Source organism: Falco peregrinus, chromosome 8 (assembly GCF_023634155.1).
Source record: "Falco peregrinus isolate bFalPer1 chromosome 8, bFalPer1.pri, whole genome shotgun sequence".
In the NCBI taxonomy this organism is placed as follows: domain Eukaryota; kingdom Metazoa; phylum Chordata; class Aves; order Falconiformes; family Falconidae; genus Falco; species Falco peregrinus.
The window spans coordinates 43,840,915-43,867,900 of record NC_073728.1 but is presented as its reverse complement, the minus strand read 5'-3'; the positions used below and the strand labels follow the sequence as shown (position 1 = coordinate 43,867,900).

General features: G+C 41.2%; 2 protein-coding genes across 5 annotated transcripts in view; one reads left to right on the top strand and one right to left on the bottom strand.

The window, feature by feature from the left end:
- The window catches only part of PKP4 (plakophilin 4), a 101,489-nt gene extending 98,845 nt beyond the window's left edge, over positions 1-2,644 (bottom strand). For 2 of the 3 annotated variants that reach the window (XM_055812332.1, XM_055812333.1), the window contains exon 1: positions 2,506-2,644. The gene's annotated coding sequence lies outside the window, so the exon portion shown is untranslated. The remainder of the gene's footprint in view (positions 1-2,505) is intronic. The other variant, XM_055812335.1, reaches the window with a different exon arrangement.
- A 185-nt stretch (positions 2,645-2,829) lies between these two features.
- Positions 2,830-26,986, top strand: part of CCDC148 (coiled-coil domain containing 148) — a 78,888-nt gene continuing 54,731 nt past the window's right edge. For both annotated transcript variants that reach the window (XM_055812819.1, XM_055812817.1), the window contains exons 1-3: positions 2,830-3,014; positions 21,480-21,560; positions 26,564-26,685. In XM_055812819.1, the coding sequence (XP_055668794.1) occupies positions 21,506-21,560; positions 26,564-26,685 (177 nt within the window). In that variant the 5' untranslated portion in view covers positions 2,830-3,014; positions 21,480-21,505. The remainder of the gene's footprint in view (positions 3,015-21,479; positions 21,561-26,563; positions 26,686-26,986) is intronic.

Sequence of the window (26,986 nt, the reverse complement as noted above, 5' to 3'; positions counted from 1 at the left end):
TTACAAAAACTATGTTTTGTTAATAAGCCCAGTTACTCTTGATTACACTTACAAAAACTTCATTAAGCTCACTGAGATCCCTGAACTAGTCAGTAGTTTCTTGCACCAAAATCAGATAAATGTTTGCAGAACTTGATCATTTTCAGCATCACAATTAAGTAAAAAAAAAGGTAACAAAATTAGGACAGTACTCACAGAGCTCTGTCTTTTAGACCTGCTTTAGCCTTTCATCTGTTATATGTAGATTATTTAAATGCATTTAAAGTGAAGCAGAAATACATAAAGTTCTTATTTATGTTTCCTGTTTTGTTAACATGCAGTGTTTCTTCCACTGGGGCTTCCCACACAATGCATGCAAATTTCCTGTACTAAACACATGATGCAGCTTACTAATTAAGATTACTATTATTTTTATATAGCATATGCTATCATTCAATTCAAAAAATACCCCAAAATGCATCATAGATGCTATTTTGCTAGTACATGAAGCTGCTATAAAAGTAACATATTATGTGACTGAATTAATCTGTTCACTAAAAAAGGATCCTGCATTACTATTAAAAAAAGCAGACACCAAAAGGTGCATTATATTGTCAACATTTTAACAAAAATTGGAAAAAAAATGTCCCATCTTATATAAGACCACTTTCTCACAAAACCTGATCCAATTCTGCGTTATAGCAGAATTTTCATTATTATTACTGCTACTTATCCTCCACATTTAACATGATGAAAGGAAAAAAGACATCATTTTTACTGGAAAAAAAACATCAGCTGCCTTAATTAAAAATATTAGCAACTTATTTCAGTAGCAAGCTAGCACTCTACAAGCAATGTGAACAATAGGAGAAAGTTATTGCAACCTGTTTTTTCACAGCCAGGTTACATTTATTAGTATGCAAAGTTGTATGTAATATTTAACAGAGATACAGCATGTCAGGGTCAACAAGCTTCTGCCCCAAAACACACTCCCATTTTAAACATGATGGTCAAGCAAGTTCCCATACTTTTATCTCAGGGAACATATTATTTAGTGTTTACCTCAGAAGTACAGGTATTAGTTAAAGAAGAAAAATGTTGGTATCCTTCTCCTAATCTCTGAACTTCAAGTTATCAAAAAATAAGACTGCTGAAGAAACTGAAAAGCTAGTCAATGAAACGTTACTGGTGCAACTCCAACCACACCTTTTCCTTGAAATAGTCACATCTTGAAGCAATGACTAATGTAAAATTAACATGGAGCAGAAGGTTATTAAAAAAAAAAAGTACAAAGGTCTACGGGCCAAACACAAGCGCTTTAGAAACACAGAGAGCTCTCCTTTAGTCAAATATTGATGCACTCTGAAGCGTCAGCTGGGAGGGGAAAAGGACCAGAGAGGGCTCGATTCCTCAGCTGTGGTATTCTGTGGCGTTTGCTACTTGTACCTTCCGCGCAAGCTACACTCACAGCAACGCAGGCTTTTCCTGAAACAGCCCAGGTTCAGTGTCAGTATTAATTTCATTCTCCCGAGTCCTCACTCCCCAGCTGTCCCGGCCTCAGGCACTGCACTGGGCACCGCGCACCCACGGCTGCGCCGCGCTGACCCCGGCCACTGCAGAGTGGCGGGCGGGCCGGCTGCCCCCTGGGCCCGGCCACCGCCTGGCACCCCGGGACAGGCACGGGGCGCCGCTCTCCGGCCGCTTGTCCGACTGGGTTTGATCGGGGAGGGGAAGGGAAGAAAACCCGCGGAAAGTTCCCGGCTGCACCGCCCGTGCTGCCGCTGCGCGGGCAGGGCTCCCCAGCCGGCTCCCCCCGCCCGGCCCGCGCACGCCATGCGAAGTTTAGCGGTCACGCTAAGGTTAACACAGCAAATTAAATCGCGCATTTAAACCGCGTCCGGGGAGCGCGGAGACAGGCAGAACGGGGACACGAGGCAGGCAGCTGCGGGGAAGCAGGGTGCCCGCTGCAGCCCGCTCCCGGCCACCGTCATGGCCCGGCTGCGGGGGACACGCTCCGGGGGGGCGGCCCAGCTCAGCCCGCGACGGCTCCCGGCCACCGGCTGCCCGCTCCTGGCCGCGGCGCCGCGCACCGCCCCGCGCAGACGGCGCCCTCCGACGCGCCCGCGGGCTGCGCATCCGCCGCCAGCTCGGCCCGCGGGAAGCCGGCAGGGAGGCGGCGGGCCCAGGCTCCGCGCCCCCGGCCGCCGCGGGGCTTCCCCGGCCCGGCCCGACCGCACCTGCCCCCGTGGCGCCCGCGCTCCGCCGCCCGGCTGCCTGACGCGGAGCCCGGGGCAGGGGCCGGGCGGCGGCATCTCCGCCCGCAGGGCCCGGGCGGGCGGCACGGAGGGCATGGCGTGCTCCGCCCGCGCGGAAGGCGCTCGGCGCAGGCGGGCCGGGCGCGGGTCCGCGCGAGGCGGCGGCTCCTCAGCCCCGCTTGCCCCGGGCGGACTCCGCTGCCTCTGCCGCCCGCCCGCGCCGCGCCCCTACCTGCCAGCCCGCGGCCTCCCCCGGCCCTCACCCACTCACCGCGCGGAGGGAGGCGGCGGGGGAGCGGCCGGCCCCGCTCAACGCGCCGGCGGGCCGCGGCAGGCCCTAGCCCGGGGTCTCCATGGTGGCGGTGGTGGCGCCGGCGCCGCCGAGCCCCGCCGCCCGCTCCGCTGGCCCTGCTCCGCCCCGCTCGCGACGTCAGTGCAGCGCCCTGCCCTGCGCCCGCGCCCATTGGCCAGGCGCGGCACAGAGCGGCGTTGCATTGGCTACGGCCTCGTGTGAAACCTGCCAATGGCGGCGCGACTTGAGGTTGCTACGGTTACCGATGCCGAGAGGAAGGCGCAGCCGTTCCTTCAGCGCGGTGCAGCGGCGGGCGGGGGACGGGCCGGGCCAGTGGGAGCGGCCCGCCGAGGGACGCGGCGGTCCCGCACCGCGCCCGAGGTGGCTGGAGGCGGGGGCGCCCGCAGGGCGCGGCCGCCTGCGTGGGCGAGGCCGCTGGGGCGAGAGGCTCCTCCGGTGCCACTGCGGAGCCCGCCGGCCTCCTCGCGGTGAGTGTCCGGGCGCGGGAGCGGGCGGCGCGCAGGTGGCTGCAGCAACCGGTTGCAAAATGGCGGCCGTGGGGGTGCCCGCCGGGGATGTTCGCCCCCTCGTTGCCGGCCGGGCTCTCTCGGCGAGGCGGGCCGCCGCGGGGGTGCCCCCTGCCCCGTGGAGGGCGGCCCTGGAAGCCGTCGGCATTGCCGCTGCAGGGTCGGGGCTGGTCTCGGCTGGGGCGCTCCGGTTCTGGCGGGAGCCAGGGGCTGGAGGCCCGCGGTACCGGCAGGGCGGGCAGCCCGGCCCGGCGTGCGGCCCTTAGTCTGCTCGGCCCCGACGGATGAGGTCAAGGTGTTTGTGAAAGGCACGAGAAATACTTTCTGTATTGCTTCCAACTCTTACCGCTTTGAAGGTTCTAGTGCTGGCCTAACCGTGGCATAGAGAATTACAGACTGAGAAAAAAGTGAAGTTAATATACCTGAAGATACCATGAAACACTTAAAATAGTGTTTGGGTGAGAGGGCGTGTGTGTTACATTCTTGATCTTCTGAGTTATGTGACTGTCCTAGACTCGCCCTGTTTCTCAGGGTTTTCTGACTGATGCTGTTTCCTTCCTCTCCTCCCAGCCCTCCCTGCTGTTACAGCTACGATAGGACACGCACGGCTTCACTGTCTAATGTGATGGTGATGCGGTAAACGGCTAAAAGAAGCGAAGACTAAACAGCCACTTGAATCCGCCCAGAAGTGCGAGTATTCTCGTTTAACTCTGTTGCGGTTTTGTCTTATACTTTTCCTGATACTCATCTGGCATGCTGAGAAGGCTCCAGATAGTCTCCTGTAGGCAGACTTGTATTTGGGGTGTAGTTCAGTGAGCAGCTCTTGCTCTCTTAAAAGGATGACTTATTCAACCCTTTGCCCTGTTGCATTGATGCAGACTGTGCAGGAATCCTGCTTAAAAATAACCGTGAAAATACTACTTGCATTTTTATTGTATTTTTTCTATCCAGATTAGTTTTCCAGTTTGGTGTGCAATGGCATGCACCGTATTTTTATCTTAGTATAAGGACATGTGAAAACTTTGATGTGGTTTAGTTGATATGTACGCTGCAAGTAGAACTGTGTCCTTACCCTCTGTTTTCAGAAAGGAACTCGCAAGTAAAAAGTAGGGGGTAGCAGAACATGGCGAGTCCACCTATAAACTCAGAAGTCATATAGTCCCTTCTCTTAATTTCCCACTTGGAATGTGATCTGCTGCACTGGAAGCTATGTAGGCTATTGGCATAATTTTAAATCTCTCTAATACTTGTTTCCATTTGTATGGATTAATGCAGTCCTACAGTATGATCAGTCATATGCCAAATGGAAAGCACTTAGCAGGTATAAACAGGGGTCTTGATTCCCCACTGCCCTGAAAATCTCGATTCATACTAGGTTAAGCAGATATAAAATATTACCAAACCTGAATGGTGACTTCCTTCTAGGAAATAGGAAACAGGAATCCAGAGAAATAATAGCCAGAAACTTAGTAAAACAAAGAATAACAAGGGTAAAATAAAATAAGTAGGGGAAGGGTCAAATGAGAGTGGAAAGCAAGAGAAAAGGAAAAATAAAATGTGGAATCAGAGTAAGCAGATCTCAAATAAAGGGAGGAGAAAGCACAGAACCCGAGAGAGCAATGGCTTTCATTAGTTGCTAGGTTGCTTCTACCAAAGGTGTACTGGATTAATTAAATCAGCTTCAAATCAGTCTCAGCTGGTTTTAACCTTTAATTTGGATATTGTTACATTGGCTTAGCTTCTTCAGATAACAGCTTTTAGAAAATGAAGGAGCTTATTTGCCTCCCCTGGTAAATCGAACTATTTCTGAATGTTGCTGTGACTGTGGAAGGCACAGTCTACTGGCAGGTCATGAAAGGTGGTATAATGCCATCTCTAGGCTGTCCAGATTCTGGGTGGTACCAGGTGGATGGCTGTAACCCTCAACAGTATCAGGAACAGGCTGTTCCAAGTGCGCTCTACCCCTGCAGAGCCATGCGTTGCAATGCCTCTCTGTATTGTAGTGTTTGCCACTGGGACGAAATGGAAGAGGGTAAGAAATGGCAAGGAGAAAGTGACCTTGAGCCAGTTTGTTTTGGCACAACAGAAGTATAAAGAATTAAAAATAATATTTTGAGATCCTGTCATATTTGCAGATATGTTGAATGACTATCAGTGAGAAACATTTCATTCTGTCTGGTATTAGTCATACAGTCATAGCTTTTTTTGTTTGTTTTGGCACCCAGGGCAGCCAATACATTATCTAATTTGACTGCTGCATATCACAGGCCATCAAGTCCCACCTATTTATTGCTGTATTGAGCCCAACTGGAACAAGATACGTTACAGAAAGGCATCCCATTTTAATTATCCAATACAAAGAGCTGCGTGGTGTAGTGATTCTTTAGGTTTCTTATTCCATTAGCTGATAGTAGCCTTTGTCAAATACGTGTTTAAACTGTTATATCAATTTTAGGATCAGCAACAAACAAGTACTGTTTCTTTTTATTCACCTTCTTCAGGATGTGACTTGAGAGCAAGTTATCCTTCTTTTTCATTCTCAGTGTCATTTGGAAAGCACTGATTCCATTATGTTTACAAATCTTATAAAAGTCTAATGGCATGTTTCCCTTCTGAGCCTTCCTGGTTTCTTACGAGTCTTAAATCTGATCTCTTAAAATATTGTGCTCGTTTTCTGGCTTTTTAGACGACCAATTTAGTTAATGGGTATTTGCTGGTTATTTTGCTGCTGTTGTGCTCCTGCAGTATTTCAAGTCATTAATATGTTTTTCTACTTTGTTTATTCTGAAATTAATCCACATTTCAGTCTTTTTTTTTTATATATATATATATATATATTCCACAGATGCCCACAGTCCTTGCAGAACACTAGCATACCTATCTTTAATTTTAGTGATTATTCTTCTATTTGCAAGATTACCTAGGTTTCATCATTGGATGTAAGTGCGCAGGCAACGTGGCTAGAAAGTGAGAATTGCCGGCACGCAAGGCTTGGTCCTTGGGAATGTGGGATTATGAAGATAAATACCAGTCACAAAAATAGTGCTGCCTTTGTTTCTGTCTCTCTTTTTTTTTTTTTTTTTTTTTTCTCCTGGAAACTATGTAGTGCTACCTGTTTTATCTGTAATCTCTTACAGGTACTAAAATTACAGAGGTTTGGGAAAAAAATGATGGGAGAAGACAGTGATGCTCATGGAAGGCTAACTGAACAAATGAGCAGCTGTCCAGTGTTCACAGGGGAAATTATTAGATGTGTGGCTAGTAGATGGTTCTTCCCCTCGTTAAAACATACAATTTGGTTTCAAAACTTCAAGCCATTGTGTTGATGTCACAGCAACTAAGTCAATCATGCTACAATTGACTTTGGGTAATTTGTAAACTGTAATTTCATTTGGTTTTAAAAGCAGTAAACTTCTGCTTTTTTTATTGTCGAACTGTAGAGGTGTGGCACCCAATAGAAGGTGTTATTTCTGAAGCAGTAGTGGACTCACATTTTGCTATTTCAGTAAGGGTTTTTACAGAAATTTTAAGTTTCAGATGGTGGCATTCAAAATTACTGCTCTATCACAGGTATAGATTTCGCTCTCCCTGTGGGAAAACAAAGTATTGAGGAAAACTATTTGGATACTGCCAAGTTGTTTGCATTTTCATAATTTTTTTCCCATGGCTTTGAAGCATCAGGTATGAGTATTTGAATCTAGATCCTGCAAAAGTGCTCAGCAGGATCACAGAGCTTCTGATTGCATGCCCACTTGAAGTGGGCTCAAGCCCAGCTGCAATGGAAAAGGACAATGCTACCCTGTAATGACACCTCTCCAGCTTTCCTTGTGCCAGCAAACGTGATTGTGCAACTGTGCAGTGAGCTGGTTTACAAAACTGATCTGGTTTCCCCAGAAACCTCTCTACAACATACACTCTTATTTTTTTAGTTGGATCAATTTCCTGATCTAGCTCACTGTTGCAGCCTCTAATGCCTGCACCAAGACATTTGCAAGTAGCTAGGTACAAAGGGAATGGGGGAGGTCCTCTTTCTCTCTTTTGGTAGCAGTGGGAAATGATCTGCCCTGAGTCCCTGCTTCAGCACAATGGAGGTGTGAGGAACAGTTCGTTGGACCATAAGCTGAGTTGATTCAGGTTTAAGAAAAGTAATGTTTTCTTGGCAAAACAAAACAATCCTGTACCTATATATTGATTCAGCTTCTAGTGTGGCACCATGAGTGGTTTTGTTAGTGTTTTGTTTGGAGGCAGCATACTGCAGTGAGAGGGCAGGAAGAAGTGCCCAGTGAAGGGGAGTCCTTAACTATGCCTTGCTGCTGAAGCCAGCTAATAGTGAAGCCAGGCTTTGTCACACACGTGCACTTGTAAGTCAGGGTTGCTCTTGGATATTACTGCATTTGACAAAATGGGGCAGCCTGGCAGCAGCCAAATTGATGATTTGGTGAGAGGATGTGAGGAAAAGCTGAGGGGGATGTTCAGTAAAGAAAAGGTTATTAGCAGTCATGCTGTTCTGTAGGTTTTCAGGTCCTAAGCTTCTAAGTAATTTTTGTAGAAACCAAGGACCCTAAAAAAACCCACAAAAAACCCACGCTCAAATAAAACAACCACCACTCCTACCCCCGCAAAAAACACCACCAAACCAAAGCACAAAAGCCCCTCACTCACACCCACCCCAGCCCCATACACCCACACACACCCCAGTCCCTCAAACAAACAAAAAAAAAACCAGCCCTAGAGAGTGCAAGTACTTGTATCTGCTCAAGGACAGGTGAAAGCCTGCTAAACTCCTTCTCAGTTCCTACTGACTGCTACAGTTCCCAAGCTGAACAAAATATTAACCATCTTCTCACTAGGACATGTTTGAGGCCTAGAAAAATTTTGGGGAAATTTACTAAATTGTAATCTTTCTTAGCTGAGTATGATACAGAATTTCAAACTGAAATCCAGAGAACCTTATGAATAAGGAGGCAACGAAGGGACTGTATATGCAAAAAGAAGATTGATTCTTATTTATGGGCTGTACATTTCTGATGCTTGTAAATGAGGGGCCCCAGACAAGCATGCATTGGGTTTTGTAGTAGGATATCAGATGTCATGCGTTAATTTAAAGTGAAGGTGTGCCAAATGCTTCCCTGCATGTAACTGCACATGTGACCTAGCAGAACTGGCAAAAGCTGTACAAAATGATACTGATGCTTCTGACAGAACACCCCACAGTAACTTCTAAATAATGAATTATCTGTCCCTCTTGCTTGCTATCTCACAGGCTGCAGACAAATGTTATTCTCTGACTCCAGCTATGCTACTGTCAGACAAAAATCAGATAGGCTGCCTTAAGCTATAGTGATACAGTCTTTGGTGTCAGCACTAACCCACAGGTTCCTGCTTCCACAGGTTCCTCTTCCACAAGTTCCTTTCCCCTGCCCCAGCCCTAGCTGCTGTTAGCCCTGTTTGTGTCTCTTCACAGTAAGCTCAGTTTGTGAAGCAGTGTTAAACTCTGGGAGCACTGACACAGAATTGCTTTTGATATAACCGTAAATGTGCAAATCACTGCAACTTGAGAGCACCATAGCTTCTCATAGGGTATAATATGAAAAAGTATCTCCGCTTAAGGAGAAATTTGACTTACTCTGAGTAATACGTTCTTGAAGCACTGACAAAGAAAAATGGTACCACACAATAAACTAAGGCAGATGACTTCTGCCTGAAGTTCATTAAGCAGTGCTTACACAAATTGGTCTGTCAGCAGAGCTGTGGGGAGGAGGCCTCCAGCAGTGGTTCAGCGAACCTTTCCATACAGGTTTGGTCTTTTTTCTAAAGAAAAAAACATCAGTAACAGAGCTAGCAGGAAAATGGGATAGATGGAAATGCTCTAATTTAAAATACTACACAGAAGCAAGAGCAAAGACTGAGGGCAAATTAAAATCACTTCTGTAAAACAAAGAATTGGACTTCTGTTTTCTTTCCTGCTTTGAGAAAGCTTGGGCTTTAGCTAGTTAAGGAAAACAAAACTATGATGACTGAAAACTATCTAATTGTTCATTTTGCAGCACTGGAAACAAAATCACATAAATTGCTTTATCTGAAGAGCACTGGGTCTGTGATGTAACAACAGTAATTCAGGTACTTTGTACAGAATTTTTAAGCCTAGTCTTCAGTAGGTAATTTATTTTTTTTTTAGTGACTTGATGACTTTTGTATACTCTGAGCTTCTTTAGCTTTCTTCCATTGAACTTCTGCTACTACTTAGCATTGGTTTAGTATCTGATGGTTTAGTAGATGTGATGCCTCTTATAGGGCACAGTGTTCTGCTACAGCTCCTTTAAGTTCTATGTCCTTAACTATTCCTGCCTGTGAAATTACATCCTTATTCCATTGGCCCCGCATGATTATACATGGAATCAATCTTTGACATTTCTGTGGTACAGTATGTATCCTACATCTTGATAGGAAGTCATGGTAACTGAATCATTGCCTACAGTGTAGACATAACTGGTTACCAGAAAAAAAGCAGGCCTATGCTTATTTTGTGTAAGAACAGGCTGCCTATGGTATTACAGCTTCAGTGATGCCTGTTGCAACTGAGACCCTCTGTACGAGGAGACCAGTGCCAGCTTCGTTCAGCAAGATTACAGGCAGTCATCACTGTGCATTGAAGGGTAGAGGGATGTTTATATCTTTCCTGTAGAGATGCCTCTTTGCAGAAACACAGCTGCCAGTCCTTCCCACATCAGGGCAGTCACCTGGTGGCAGAAGGCCATGGTCAATTGAGAGCATGTTGGTGTGGCCTTCCACAGCCAGTCACCTGAGGCCAGCCCTCCTGCTTCCCTTGGTTAGTTTGCTGGCTGGTCTGTCCCCAGGCTGTGAGCTATGCAACTGCTGTAGTTTTTCTCCTCATTTGGCTCCTTTTAGTCTCCTGAATATCTGTTCTGAAGTATTTCTACTTTCACACCAGTCCTTTCCTCTTTGTTGTTCTTACACCTCTAACAAGGCATTTTCTTTTCGGATTAAGGCCTCCTTTTCTTCGATGAAAACTGTAATGAAAAAATGCTTCTTCTGTAAAACCTTACAGCTTTTAGGTTATCATCAGAAAGTTAGATGCTAGCTGATGTATTAGTCCTATGAAACCTTCCCTTCTAGTTACTTTCAGAGTTTGGGTTTTGGTTTTGGTTTTAATTGTTATTAAATGTATGGCAGTTCTCTTAGAAATGAAATCATTTGTATAGTATCAAGGTTATTTAATACTGACCCAGACTTTTCAAAATACTTAGTGTGTTTAAGCTTACACATGCAGCTATGTGCTGTGTTGGATCCAGACTAGAACGGCTGTTATCTTGCAGAACAAGAGTCCTCAGGAGAAAGTGCATGGGAAGAAGAATGGCACCAAAACTTTTATATGGAAATAAACAGGCAGATATTTTTTCTTACACAATTTGGAATGCTCTGTATGGATGATACGACTTTATTCTGAAATATATTCTAAATGGCAAAAATACTGCACTTTCTAATTTCTGTACAGGTTCTGTTTGAAGTGCTGTGCCTTGCACAGATTTGGGTGCCACTTGTTGGAGAAGGAACGCATTTCCTTAAGTTAGCAAGGTGATAGTTGTATTTATATTTATTTTTTACCGTGAAGTTAAATGTTCTAGTTATATACAAACAAGAAGAATTTATTTGATTAATTTTAGCATTTAGAAGGCAGGTCAGATTTTGGACGAGGAACATCATTTCATTGGTGCTATTATGCAAAGAAATCCCAGACAAGAAAATTCCTTCTCTCAGTACTTTTCTGGACTTTTAGGTCTAGTCTCCCTGTTCCTATGAACCACATCTTTTTTTTTGTTTGTTTGTTTTTGTTTTGGTTTTTTTTTTAAATACTATGTAAATTTTATATGGGGGGCTGAAATGCTTGGTTCCAAAATGGTAGGCCTTAAGAGATAACGAAATTGCAATTTGTTGTTCCACTAATATCAGTCTCTTCAGAGAGTCTCAAGCTACTGCTTTGGCCTTGTTTTTCATTAATAGAAAAAAGGAAAAAAAAAAAAAAAAAAGAAAAACAAAGCCAAGGCAAAGCCCAGATGCTTTGTTGTAAAGCAGGGAATGTTGATTCTGTGGCAGTTTTCTATTGCGGAATCTTCTGTTGTGCTAAATGAGTAATGTAGATTTAAACATTTTATCTGCTGGATGCCAGAGCAGCAGAGTGGTAAGTTGCTCACTGCACCATTACAAATACCCTGCTTTTCACAAGGCTAGCAAATAATCAGATGTGCTTTAAGAGTCAGACAGTTAAAGGCTGATTTAACTATACATTTGTTATTTCTTAAGTAATAGAGAAAATTGTAGGGTGCTATAATGGATAACTCAGACTCACGTCTTCAAATAATTCTTTAAATGAATATGTTGAAGCATATTGTTTAATTTGTAACTTCTTGTTATACATGGAGGTAATAAATAGGAAGCTAGATGGAACACTAAGAAAAAAGTGTACAATACAACTCTGCAAATTTCTTGTGTTCAGATCCAAAAGTCTGTAAATAAAGCTTCAGGATTTTTGCATTTAGCTCAGCAGAGCAGGATTTTGTCCAGGAATTGCCCACCCACATGCCAGGAATTGCCCAGAGCAGCTGTGGGTGCCCCATCCCTGGCAGTGCTCAAGGCCAGGCTGGATGGGGCTGGGAGCAGCCTGGGCTGGGGGGGGTCCCTGCCTGGGGCAGGGCTGGGAACTGGGGGGGCTTTAAGGTCCCGTCCAACCCAAACTGTTCTGTGATAATCAAGTACTGAAAGCATCAGTGCATTTTCTCATTTCATCTTCTCATTCACGTAAACTTTTAAATTGCCAGGTGTGCTGTCTGCAGCTGGCTGGCTTTGAATGGGTGCATTTGGTCAGTGTAAATGGATGTGCATTTATTTTGTTCCAAATAAACCAACAAAACAAAATACCAGCTGACACACTTGATTCAGGGTTGCATGTGTGGTGGATGTGAGCGACTTCCTTTCCTGCCCTTTTTATGTCAACCTGTTAACTTCTAAAACATTTACTCCCTTTATTTTATTTGCTTGTTGCAATTATTTTTTTTTCTGTATGAAGTGATTTTTAAGTGTATTTTGTCTTGGATTTGCTACTAAGAATTTTAAAGACTAGGGGGGGAAATCCAAGTTCTCTTGTACTAAGAAAGCAGAGTGTTCCACGAAGCTGATTGTTTTAAGTGTTATTCAAATTGAGCTTCCTACTTTGGATTAGGTTTTCCTTAATGAGGAAATAATGAGATTATCATAGACAAAAAGGACTATGTGTCTTCTGGGAACATACGATTTCTGATACTTGACTTTATTTCGAACAGATCCACGATTCTTTCTTTAGGGAATACAAATTTAAATTATAATCAAGCTATGGGACTTCTCTAGCAAGTGTTTTGACAGTGAATGATACAAATATTATACTATGTATTTTCTTCTGGAGGAAAGGATTGACCGCTGCAAGATGAAAGTGCTCTAGATGGGGGCCATTTTCAGATAGTTCAACTAGAATAAGAGAATGGATCTGATTAAAGGATAAAGCTGGTTATTTGTTTGTTGCTTTTACTCCATGCCGTACAATATGAGAGATTCTCTGCCTCTTTTCCCTAACAATAATTAGGATCAGAGGGTTCTAACAACTGCATGTTAGTATTCCTTCTCTTTGAATGGAAACATGCAGTAACTAAGCAATTAACATTTACTTTAAATTTTAAAATCTAGGAAGAAATCTTCCACAAAATATTTAAGAAATCTCCAGATACTGAAAAAAGGGACTTTGGTGTGTTTGGGTTCCCCTCCCCCTCAAGTTTGGATGCTTTTGGAAACATCTGGCCTAATGTATAATCGAAGTTCCCATTGATGTTGTGTTCATAGTTTTCAATGAAGTCAGTGGTTCGTTTCTGGTTTTTAATTGTGTATGGCCACTAGTAATTTACTTGAACCACTGACAGCATTGTAACACCTGCTGTTGTGAAATTAAGCAATCTTCATTTGCACAAAATATGAATCGCTATTAAACTGTCATTGATTATGCTGTTAAATCGTATTTTGTGTATAGTTGATACGGCTGCATATTTCATAATTTGACTGATTTAAAACACACACCAGAAGTTTTGTTTTAAATAGCATGTCCAGATCATTAAATGCTGTGCCTCCCCACCCAGTAATTTTGCCCTTCTGTTGATTAGCAGCACTCTAGCTGAGAGGAAAAAATGACACTCGTGACCTGAATCGGCAAAGTTTTATGTATGCAAGTGGCTTGTCAAATTGAGGCAGTGAAATCTAGGCTCCTTTAAAGTTAATGGTTAAACGCATTGGGAGTACTCATGCCCGAGGAATTGGGACCTTAACTGGGCATGAATCATCACCAGCAGCAGCATGTGACAGGGTGCGATTGGCAGACTGCAGGCTTTGCTTGCTCCAGAAATGCTGACTAACACTTGTAGAGTTTAATTTCTATTTAAATGAAAGGGAGTAGGATCTTGCCTTAATATTTGGTGTTCACATATTTATAAATATACTTAAGTCATATACCTCAGGCACAGGCAAGTGTTTACATTAAGAATGCACTGATGTATTTATTGAATTGAAGGCACAATCTTTTTAGAGGTCGTACTTGTTATTACCTAAAAGAGTTCTGAATTGTAGTGAAATGCTGGATTTTCAACAGGAGGAGAAACAGTGGGTTGGTAAACCTTCTGTTTTTTACTGTTAATAAAAGATTTAGTCATGGCTGGTTGTAGGCACAGCCTATTTAGCATTCTCGGGGAACAGTTTTCTATGTACTAAAGGCTGCTGCTCAATGTCTGTTTCATCTTTTGTACTTTTTCTTTCTAAGATGCATCAAGACTTCCAACCTAGTGGCTGTACTGAAATTTGAACAAAACCTTAAAGCAGGGTATCTGAATTCAGGCTTAGATGAACTTTTATACTGTTGAAGAGGTTTTTAGATATATCAGCATTAAAGCAGAAATAAATTTGACTTGCAGTGCTTTTATCATTTTGATTGGTACATTTTCTAGTTACTGAAGCTAAACTACAGGTTTATAAAGAACTTGCCCTTTCTGAAACCATCTGAACATTCATTTCCAGTGTTTTAGTGAAGTCATAATGTTGAATTTGTGATAACAGAAAATGATGTCTGTTAAAAGGCTGAGATCAAATACAAACATGACACTATTGAAGAAGAAAGAAATGGGTAGACTGGAAGGGAATAAGCATTTATTTAATGAAACACAGTAGCCCTGAAATTACAAAAAATGGTCAGAAGTTGTTTTTTCCATAAGTTCCGTTCCTCCAGATGTATTCTGCTTTCTTTTCAAAGGAGATTAAGCTAATGCAAATACATGAAGTTTTGTTAAAATGTTGACATTGTATCAGAAACATGTCAGTAGAAAGAAGAGATATTAACAATTTGCCAAAGGGGTAAATAAATAAACAAACTGGAGGGGTAGCTATGTTGCTGCTAATCTTACTAGTATTTGTAGTTGTTTTTGAAAAAGGACAGTGTTTCTTGTGTTCAAAGAAGCTAGCCATTTAAAGCTGGCCAGATGGACCCAGATTAGGATGATGGTTCTAAAAATGTGTGATACAGGAGAATGACGCTAATGCAGCAGCTGTGCAGGGAACACTAATAAAAGGTTTTTGTAGACAGAAGTGGATGCGATGGATCCAGTTGTCTTAAAGCTTTCAAGTACTCCCAATTTTTCATCAATAACTTATTTTTGCTATCATATAGGGTCAGATGGGAGTCACTGTGTAGTACCGTCCTCCCAATTTTATCAATAGAAGTAGTGCTAGGAGGGTCAGAACCCAAAAAAGCAAGCAGGAGGAAGGCTGGCTGTCTACAGCAGCAGAATAGAATTTCTTTTAAGCTTGTGAGAGACTAGATTGTCAGCTCCTTGATCAGTTATTTTTCTAAAGACTGATGTTTTGTCCAGTCTTTACATTATTCATAATTTTGAAATGTCTCTTCAGTTTGATTTAACTTAACCCTACTGAAGTTTTGATGCAGTAATGAAACTGTCAGGAGGTAGGTATCCCCTTTCTCTTTATTTCCAGCTGACGTTCCTGACCCTGACCTGTTCTTATTTTAATTTATTTTTAAATCCCATGGTTTTGAGCTTTGACCACGTACAACAGGTACTGTGAGCTGATGGGCAAGGCAGGAGAATAACCAGAAGTCGGCTTGGAAGTCAGACTGGGAATAAAAAGTATGGGCTTGTCTGTGCAAGGCACTGCTCATTCTGTCAAGACTTGGGTTCGGGTTGCTGATACCTACAGAAAATAGTTTGTGTCCTCCTATGCAGTTGTACAGCACGTCATACTGATTGGTAGAGCTCTCTAATGCAGCTTTTTTTCTTCTTCTCTTAGAGCTTTCCTCCAAATCGGCCGAGTTGCCAGGTTCTTAGTTCTCCAGCTAAAATGCCGCTTTGACCTTCCCTTGCTGCTTAGTCTCCAGGCTTGGACTTCATGATGGTAGTACCTTTAGTAAAAATGCTATCCTGTTCATAGTATGGGTGGAAAGGGAAGTGCTTCTCCATTTGTGAGAAGTTAATCTGATTTTGCTGTTAGTTACAACTCCTGACCAGTCCTTGCATTCACACGATGGCAGGAGATAGCTTCATCAGCACTCTCAGGTACCGAACCGCTCTGTTTCAGCCTGTCCTGCGTGTTCTTGAGAACAGGTTTGAGCTTATACTTCATTGCATCTCAGGTATTTTTTTATTTTTTTTATTTTTCATTCACCCATAGGCTTTGGAGCACCTTGCAGATTGCAGAGTGAATAGGAGGAAGGCCTTAGCTTGTGCTGTGTGTTAGCGTGGGCTTGACCTGGCATCTGTCGGCAGTGTGGGAGCACGGCCCGCCCGGCCTGGCTAGCTCTACGTGTGCCAGCAGTGACAAGGCAGACAATTTTCCAGGTGTTTTACTGAAAGGTTGCAATGTTGTATGACACAGAGCATTAACAGCTTTGTAATTACTGCTTAGGATCAGCAAACCAGGCATGGCATGGCCCAGCTGCTCTGGGTCAAAGACTTCTGGGGCACTGGGGGAAAAGACAGAACCTCGAGATGCTGTTGTCCTAGGGGGCTTCTGGAGTTTTTTGGCTTTACAGTCTGACTACACTGGGGCAGAGCCAAAACCAGTTTGTTTGTTTTTTTTACTCAGAGTTATTGGGTGAAGTGTTTTGGATTAAACACTCAAATGACATAACTCAATTTAGTTTAGGAAGTTTGGATGTGAGATATATGCATTATTCAAAAACCTTCAGAGTAGAGTATCTGTTAATATGTATGGTTAAGACAACCATCCAATATGTGGGAACCCTTGTAGTTCCGATGCTTAGGAGACCCTGCAGAAAGGGCATTGGAAACCCATGTTTTCCTCGTTCATGCCTCTTTATCCCCAACCACTGGGATACAATGGTTTACGGAAGGGACGGTCCTTTTCTTTTTTGGGAATGGTATCCAAATTTCCTTGTGATTGTATTCTAAAGAGTGTTTTTAAAATATAAATGCTAACATGTCAGCCTTCCAACCTTCTTGAATATTTTCTTAATCTTTCTGGTCACAAATATTAAATGGATTTACCATGTTTCTGGATACTATGTTTGGTTTAGGCTGCATTTTATGTATGTTAATAAACTAATTTGCTAAAAAAGTCCACAGAAACAAATTTATTCCCAATGAAAATATACTAAGTACCAGAGGAAGAGAGGTGAAGTTACTTTTGTTCTAAGGAGTACTACTTACTGAATAATCTTTCCTTAGAAAAGAAGTATGTGAATTACAGTTATTCTGTTGTAATCTGTGGAAGTGAAAAGATTAAGGCAGTAAACTCTTCCTGAAATTGTTATTTCTGCTCTCTAAGTATTTTGGCCTCAAAACCACATAGGTATATGGAAAAAAATCATTAGGTGTAACTCATTACCTCTGTTCAAGCAGCTGCAAACCTTTAAAAACTAGTTTTCATCATGAAACCTAAAGTTTGGGTTGTAAGCTCTAGTTTTGCACATTTGGTGCAAAATTTCAGCTGAAGCTGACAGGGAGCTTGGAGGATAGAGGTTGTGCAAGCATGCCCAGAATTAACCCACTGCTATCAATTAAATTTGTCAACTACAAATAATACGATCTTTGTAAACGTGTCATTATGATGTAAATATACCAAGCTTCATCCTAAATTGATTTCCTTTCCCCTTTTAATACAGACTCCACAACTAGGAGAAATACTAACAGTTCTCAGAGTTTAATGAGAGCATTGACATAGTGGAAATTACTCTTTTAAGGTCATGAAGAGAACATTAGAATTTTTCCATTTTAAGAGCAAAAAGGTGAAGGTGCTTACAAATGCTTCCAGATGTATTGAAATGCAAAATCCAGTGGCTCTTGTTAAAAACTTAAATACTACCTGAAATACTTGCATTACTTTCCATGGGCTAGAGTGGAAACGCAAGAGGAAGTAGAGAAAAATTTGCTTCATATGATTTTTCTATGGGTTATGCTTTTAAGAATGAAAAATGGAAGTAGGTTTTGTGCTCTTTGAAATTGCTGTATCACAGTTCTTCCACTGGGCCCAGGGAGACTGAAATCAGCAGGGATTTCCTCAGACTACTGATGCAAACCCTGTGCTCTAAGAATACTGCCCAGCAGCGGTCTGCCTGTGTCAAGAGAAAGTATCTCTGCTGTGATACTGGTATGAATGAATACGGGCTGTAAACCTGATGATGGCGGCTTAAATACCCTTTGTACAGACCAGCCTTGTGAAAAGAGCAGTCAGGAAATCTTTGGAGGTAAATTGTTTACTTTGTACCACTGTATTCAAATGTACCCCTGAATTCCCTCTTTAAGCATGGGGAAATTGGGTTCCAAGGCTTGCAAGTGCTAGCAGGCAAAGCAAAGCCAGTTTTAATTGTTGCAAAGCTCTCATTTTGACTTTGCAAGGAACTTTGCCCTCTCACTCTATAGTTAGGACTAGCCCATGTTCTGTTTTTCTCTGTAGGTCTTTTTTCCAGCTTTTAGTTTGAGAAATTCTGGCAACTTTGTCAAAGCTGCTGCTCTCACTGGGCTGTTAGAAATCTGAAAAGTCCAAATGGTTCCACAAAGCATGTGCAGACAATCCGCTTCAAGTCTAATGCAGGTATATTTATTTCTGTTTGCAGAATCTCAGAATGTGGTAACTTTGCTGATATCTCTGCTAAGGAAAATCAACATTGCTGTGTAAATATTAACCGTAGTACAGAAAAACCCTTGAGAACTTGCTGTTGTTTAAAAGTGGTGCTGCTGATCTGTGGAGCTCAAGTGGCACTATGGTCATACTTGTTCAGAAGCCTTGTGTTGGTTCTTCACTCTTCCTTGGTAAGACTATCAGTAGGGTTATGAAAATGCCAAGCCACAGTTGAATTTTCATGACTTCCTGAAGGAGGCTAGGAATTGTGATGATTTACGATCTTTCTAAGACAGACATGTATGAAAGTCTGTTTTAGACTGGTCAACCAAAAAATCCTTAAAATAAAGGATTTCAGTATATATTTTGATGCTTTCTTTCCCTTTCTCTAAATTCAGGTATGTGGTTGATTTACTTTTCAAGGGCAGGATGAAATTCAGCAAAATAAAAAAAGCTTGTTTTTTTCCTTTGTGATTCATATTAAAAGCCTTAAGAAGAAATAATTGCAAAGTAGTACTAAACAAATATTTTGAGTTTCCTTATAGTTGGGGTTTTTTTTCTACTTTTTGAGCTTTTATTATTGGTATTATTCAATCTTAATGTCTGTAAATTCAGTGGAAGATTATGTCAGAGAATTATGCTGGAGTTTCCAGAAGGTGCTGAATATTGTAGAATTCCATGGGAAATTATGCCAGTTTGCAGGTTTTCACTTTTTTTTTTTTTTTTTTTTTTTTATGATTTCCCCCTCTGGCCCTGTTTTCTAATTACAGACTTTCATGTTGTGTCTACTTCCCCATCCTCCCAGGAAGAAGCTTTTGAAGGATAGAAATCTAAGGGAGTTATGACACCACGGATACTGAAGTAAACCTAATTTAGAGACTTGTAAGCAACCTGAATAAAAAGAATATTCTTTAAATGCCTTTTTAAATTGATCAGCCTATAGCTCAAAGATTTGTGTATTGATGATTGAGGATTTCCCAAATTTCTCAAAGTTCCAGTCATATTTCCAGTGATTCCTCCAAGATATAAAGACAAGCCTGTTTATAGCTCACCTTTCTAAGAAGCAGAAAAATATGTTTTGTCTTTAAAGGGGAAAGCAACAACATTTAAACTGACTGCGCATCTTAAAGGAATGAGTAAGGCAAATCCCATACTTTACTGTGTTACATAAATCCCTACCTTAGGGCCTTACATATATAATTAATTTGTTTTTTAAAAAAAATTATTCCAACTGAAGTATATATGCAGTTAGAAAATTATGTATAGGTAATTTGATGTATAGATAAAACATTACCATGACAAATAGGCCAAAGTTAATTCTGATACAGAGAATTAAAAATTACAAATTCTTCATTTGTCTGGATGAATTTAGCATTGTTATATAAGACTACAAGTTGAAACTAAATAATGGCTGTAGATTGGGGAAAATGTTAGCATATTCATACTGCTGATTCTATTTTTCCTTCCTTTCTTCTTCCCCTGACTTTTAAGGAGTGTGTAGACTTCGGGATAATAACTGTGAATTTATCTACAGGTGACTATTAGATTGTAAAATACACATTAATCTTTCAAAAGAGGGATGAATTCTCATGTATTGTCATTTTCTTACTCTCGTGTATCTTTAATTTCAGTCTTGTGATCAGATGATGACGTTCAGTGAAGCTTCCGACCAATTGATATCATCAATTACTTTCAGAACAAATTTGAAAAGGTCCTGTTGGGGGAAGACAGATGACATTTAGACTAATATTTTTGGTTTAGTGCAGGGACAGTTTATAGCATTGTTAAATAAGAATAATATTCATGAAGAAGCATTGAGAAATGTCACACTTTATCAGTGACTGTTCACTGTTTTCTCTTGCTTTGGTCATGGAATATTCACTGTACAAAGGCTGTGGTCATGAATTTTCTTTGCCTTGTAACTTGCGTAGTTAACATGTACAGAATTAACATCAAACTGACTTTGAGCCACAGGAATAGAGTGAGTGTATGTGCGTGTGCACTGTTGTGGCTGTAATTTCAACTGCACTTGTTTGCAGTAGTATTGGAAGCTCATTCATAAAATTGTTGTCCATCTAAGACAGATTTTAACACTTCAGCTGTTTTTGATGTGTTGTCATGAAGAAATGCAGAATGTTGTCATGAAGAAAACATAGGTAACAACAAAGTACAATGCTAAGTGTCTTTGATTGCAGTCTCACTTTTTTATTTGACTGAAATTAATAGCACTGTCCAAGCAGTTCCCTTTCCATTGCTTCTGCTGCTCTTCCTTCCCTCCTCCTTGCTGCATTGTGCCATCCTTGGAATTTGTATGGATAAACTGGTTCAACTCCCTAGAACAGCAGAGAAGTAACTTCACAATACACAAATTAACAGATTTTGCTGGTCTACGATTTACTGTGTTGCTGCTTGCTGTGGGACCAGATAAATGTCAAAAGTGTGACAAAGTGGATGGAATTTTGTGTGTAGGAGATTTTGGTATGGTAGTACTGAGTTTGAGGGAGAGGGTTCTTGGGGAGGCTGGTTGAACATGACCTTCCCCATCTGGCATTATTCAGCTGTCGATTCAGTTCCACTGAAATACCTCATTTTGATCTATTGCTTTTCTTTGCATGGAAGAACTGTGATGGTTCCCAAGCATGCTTAATTAAGGTGAAAGTAAGGCTTTTAAGACATCAAAGTTTTTTACTATGTTGTATATCTTACTTCATCCTAAATGTCAAGTTGATCCCAAGATGATGTGAATGCTTGATACATGCTGGCTGTCACAGTTGCTCATTGGGAACTAAGCCACTGTTGCTGCAACTGCTGACTTGGGTTGACAAGTGTTAATACGGAGACTCTTAAGGGGGGTGTAGGGTCTATATATAAACCAGTCTCTAAATGTAAGAAGAGGGTGATGTTTTCAGGCTTAATTTCTAAAAAGCAAAGAACATCTCAGAAACTTAACTTACATTTGGGTTGTTAGGACTGTTATATTTTGAAAAGCACAAAGTAAAGAATAGGTGATCTGTGTGACAGCATTATAGGTTCATCAAGGAAATATTTTGTTTTCTTTTTCTTAGCTGCTAAATTGAGGCACGTGCAATCTCTTAAAATGAAAGACGAACTTGTGGAATTTCTGTCTAATTACATTTTTAGTGAGATGTGCCCTCTCTCCTCAGAAAACAGTAGCTATTTTTTGAGTGTGTTTCTGGATTGCATCCACAATGCTGGTATTCTCAAAGCATCTGTTTTGTTTCTCAACAGGTATAAAAAATAAATAACAAATAAAAATGAGTGAACTGGACCATGGAATGTTCTTTACAACTCAAAGGATTAGTGATGTAGGTAGGTATGCTATCATGTTCAAATTTGTTTATCACAGTCTAGAATAAAATTACATATGAAATACTCTTGTGTAATAAATAGCTGCATATGGAAGCTGCTATAGCATTCTGATCATAGAATCTGGTTTGGGTTGGAAAGGACCTTAAAGATTATTTAACACCAGTCCTCCTGCCCCAGGCAGGGACACCCCCCCCCCAGCCCAGGCTGCTCCCAGCCCCATCCAGCCTGGCCTGGAGCACTGCCAAGGATGGGGCACCCACAGCTGCTCTGGGCAGCCTGGCCCACTGCCTCACCACCCTCACGGTAAAGAATTTTTTCCTTATATCCAATCCAGATCTGTCCTCTTTCAATTTAAAAATGTTGCCTCTTGCCCTGTCACTACAGGCCCTGGCAAAAACTCCTCTGTTTTTCTTATGATCCTCCTTTATATATTGAAAGGCTGCAATCAGGTCTGCCCCACAGCCTTCTCCTCCCCAGGCTGAACAAGCCCAGCTCTCTCAGCCTGTCTCTACAGCAGAGGGGCTCCAGCCTTCTGAGCGTCTCCGTGGCCTCCTCTGGACCCGCTCCGACAGGTCCGTGTCTTCCTTGTACCGGGGACCCCAGAGCTGGATGTAGGGCTCCGGGGGAGCAGAATGCCTTCCCTTGACCTGCTGGCCACTCTTCTTTTGATGCTGCCCAGGATATGACTGGCTTTCTGGGCTGCAAGCACACGTTGCTGGCTCATGCCCAATTTTTCATCTACCAGGATCCCAAAGTCCTTCTCTGCAGGGCTGCTTTCAATCCATTCATCCCCCATTCTGAACTGCTACTGGGGATTGTCCTGGCGGTTTACTTGAAAAAGTCTTTCCATGATGAGGCATCATCTGGAGTCATGTTGTCAGACTTTCTGTAGGCATGTGGCAAATGAAAATTCTTAGGGGAGACTTGAAGGAAGGTCATGGGGTAGCTTTGCAGGATTTACCTTAACATTTTATGTGGCACCCCTCTGCAAAACCATATGTCAGATATATTGCTTCCAGCCACTATGCTGTTAACAGTAAATGGAAAAAATCTTCCTATCATACCTAATGGGAAATTTCACTACTAAAGGAACCTGTCAAAGAGGTTGGAAAGAAAAGGTCCATTCCTTATCCTGATAAGCCTCCTAGTTTATGTAGTCACTGAGGATCTGTGCGCTAAAGCTTTACTTTAAAGTAAAAGTTCAAGTATTTTCATTTACCATTATAATTGTATCTCAAACTTTAGCAAATATGTTATAGAAAAATTGTGAAAAGCCATTCTAAAATCTAAAAGTTTAGTATTTTGTATTTTTATTCATGTATACATTAGTGCGTGTATACATACATATAAAAATAAATAAATTTTATTTTCATTGTAAAATATAAGACACATCAAGTACGTTACCTATTAAATACAAAATTTCATCCTGTATGACAAGACTCTGATTTTGGAATTATTTTCACATGGATAGACCCTATTGACTTCAGAAAAATCCTCAGAGTAAAATCCTCAGTAGAAGAAGAAATGGATAAATAGCGGAGATTTGCAAGGTTCAGATATACAGGCTAAAGGAAAAAGCATATTGAAAGCAAAGATAAAATTAAATTTTTGGGGGTTAATTTTGGAAATTGAACCTATCTCTCCTCATTCTCCTCCTCATTCTTTTCTTAAATGTGAGGAACATGATTAATTTGGTGAAGATGAGTTGTCCGAGGAGGTACCTCAGGTACCTACTTTCTCTCACAGTAGTTCTACATATATCTATGTATATTTATATGCTTTATATAAAGTGGGTTTTAAGAGTGTAGAAAATATCAGATTATGTTGCTAAATTAAACTTGGGGTTTCCAGAGAATACTCTAAGGCTTCCAAATGTTGCCGCAAACTTTTTTTTGTTTAGAAACCCAACATAATAATTACTCTTTTTTTATCTAGGTACCACCAAGTTTAACCTTTTTAAGTAAATGGATTATCTCTGCTTATTCACTGGTCTCTGTTACATTTTTCTGTGGTTAGAACAGATTAAGACATCCCAGCCAAAGAAAAATAGTGCTTCTTCCTGTTACTTTAAAGCATTCCTTATTCTCTCCATCTATTCATTAAGTGAGGTGGTTCATTCTCCCTGGTTGTTTCTGCACTGTGTTTGTTACTGCTTTCTGTACATCAGTATACACTTTTGCATTTTTCATCCTGTGTTTCCATGCTTTTTGTTGTCAACCCTCTTCTCTCATTTTATGTGAGAAAGAAAGGGTGCAAAAAAGATTAAATGGATTTGGTTTTTGATCGTATGTCTTATCCTTACTACACTGTACTGGGGAATAAAGCTGGCATAGTGAAAGCAGGGTTTCAAAAGCCAGTGGTGAGTGAGAGCTGTCAAACAGATACAACAAACTAATTTCACTGAGTAGTTTAAGGAAATTACAGTGCTGACATAGACCAAAGAAAACCTGTCAGATATTGCAATTTTGAGTGCCATACCCAGATAGGGTTGCTACCCCTGGATACCTGTGCCGCTATTCAGAACAAGTGGTGTGAGGTATCCATGTTAGTGAAATGATTTAGGAACTCCTTCAGATGAGGAATCAGAAGTTAAGAGTGGCATGGCTAAAAGCTGACTGTAGCATGAGGACTTTGTCAATGCATGCATTGACATGGTGTAGGTTGCATGTAGAATGCTTCTAAAACCATTGACGCTAGGTCTGTACAGAGGTCTCTGGAGCAGCTGCAACAGGTGCTGCTGGGAGAGGCTTAGATCTTTATCTCCTCTGGAAGATGACAGCATCCCACCTTTGTTCTGACACTTACCTGCGTGATAGTATGCTATCTTGGAATTAACTGAGGATCTCTAATGCTGGAGCATCACGCTGTCATGCTTTTTGAAGATCATGAGGTTCACAAGCACCATGCCAAGAAGCTGTAATTAATGGCTTCTAGCAATAGTTAACGTCATTTAGTAGTACTAGTAACAGTTCCTGATTCTTTTCTAATGAATAAGACAAGATGCATCTGCTAACATACCTCCCAGGCCTTTGCCTGCAGGGAGCCTGAATTAAAAATGTTACGGCATTGCTCTGAAGCTCCTGCTGCGCCCTGCTGCTCATGTGTGTGGACATTGATGTTGCTGCCTGAAATGACTCCTAGCGGACCAGAAGCGATTGCAAGCCTTTGGGAGCAGTAATGAAGGAGTAATAGGCTTAGGAGGAAGAACTGAATGAGCGGCTTTTTCAGAGGGTTTGGCAACAGAGCTTTTACTACTTTGAACGTGGAATTACATTCCGTGATCTCTGCTTGTAATAAAAATAAATATGGAATTACATTCCATGATCTCTGTTGTAAGAAATCTCAAAAAAAAAGGAAAAAAATGTTCACATAAAATCTTGCTGACTTAGGGATGGGAACTTTAAATTTGGATTGATGGGACTAAAAGCACACAGATGAACAAAGCCACCTGAAAGTGTAAAAACTGGGAGAAAGGAGATTATTCATACTAAGCTCATAGAGGAGATCAAATGGAAGAAATTAGTGGATCAAACTACAGAACATTTTTTGTGTAAGGTATATAGAGAATAAAAAAGTAGTCATAACACAAGATCAAAGCTATAACCTGGTTAGCATTACACTGATTTGATGGAATAATTTGCGTGTTGAAAAAATGAGTGGCCAAAAAAAGCAGGATTAACAAGTAGGAGGAAAGTAGGAAGCCTTCCTCTAGGTAGCTGGTGTACCCTCTCAAGTTCAGACAGTGGCAACTGCAAGGGATTGCCTGTGGAAACTGTGGATGGTGATTACAGGGGAAGAAAGATGAGATTCTGTTTTGATGGGAGTCTGGCGCAGGCCAATAAGCTAGGAAAAAAGGTTGATTAATATTAGGCAGCTATGTATCTGAGGTTACCTTGAGAGTGTTTCTCTTTTTGTCTTGACAAATCTTGTTCAGATAGGATTTACAGGCTTGGTTTTCTGGATTCATTCTGATACGGCTGCTGGTGTTCTCAGTCCTTGGCTCACTGAGTTTTAAGTGTATGCGTATATGTAATGTTTGTGGTTAAAGTGACCATGTAATGGTGGAAGTGATCATTTTCAGGAAGTTGGTGAAGGGGAAGAGAAAGGTCGTGGATTTAGGAACTTGAACGTAAGCCCAAAGGACTCCTCTGGTAAACTCGAAGTAACTTGTTTGGGGAATATGACAATCTCTCAAAGAACTTGCAATGATCCTTTTACGAAGTTTATCTTCACTGTGTGGTGAAAGACCAGCTTGGTTAAATCTTTATTGACATCAAATGCTTCTTCAGGAAACCTGCTTCCTCGGGGTTTCTTTGGACAACAGTCTTTCAATACTGTCACGATCTTTCAAATACTGATGATAGGACTGCAGAAAGTGGACATTATAATCCCTACTGCTGGCAGCAGACACCAAGTATGATGTTTCCCTTGCAAATTAGTGCCTTTCTCTCTTTATGAGGATGTACATTGGGGGCCGACAGAAGTTTAACAGATCAATTACGCTGTTCCTATGGCTGGAGATTCAATGGGAAATGTACCTGCAACTCATTCTGTTTACATATAATTAGTAGCTTATATACCTTTTAGAAAAAAATTACTTCTTTTGCTCAATCTATAGAATACAATATATACTGAGGTAATTTTCCAATTTGTGAAATAAGAATGCATATATTACAACTTACGTATTTCTGTATTAGAAATTACTAAAATTCCAGTAAACTCAGTTTGAAGTGAATTATTCTTTAAGTTTCCATATAAAAAACCTATTTAATATAAACTCTTTTTAAATAGACACATGATTAATGTTTCTTATATGATTTGTACTAGCTTATGTTTGTTTCAAATTCTTATTCACCAACACACAATTTCTTTGTTACGGAAACTTCTAATGCTTAAAATACACTGTTTCTAATTTCTATCTATAATACTTTCATTTTATGACTCACACTTAAAATATTTCTCCAGTATTTGAAATGACTGTATGTGTTTTATGTGATAACTAGAAAATCTGGTGTTTCCTATGAGGAATGGTCTTTGCAGCCAGAAGTATAAACCTGTTGACTACAAACATCTACATGAACTTGCTGCAGAAGAAAAGCTGACATCTGCAAAAATTCAATTAAAGGTATGATTTTTATATTATTTTTAATGTGAATGATGTTAAAATTCAGTGATCATATTTCTTTTCACTGCCCCAAGGAATCTGAGAACGGGCAGGGATAAATTGCTGTAACAGTGTTTAGCAAAGGGGGCCAAAAGATGAGAGTCTTATCACAGTCAGCCATATTGTGATTTGGACACATTAATGTCAAAGTGTGGAATTTCTTTGAATCAGAGATGCAAAATATGTGTGGGATCTGCTTCCCAAAAAGACAGGAAAAGTTTGTATTTGAGCGCTTTGAGGAAATTCAACCAGACTCATTACA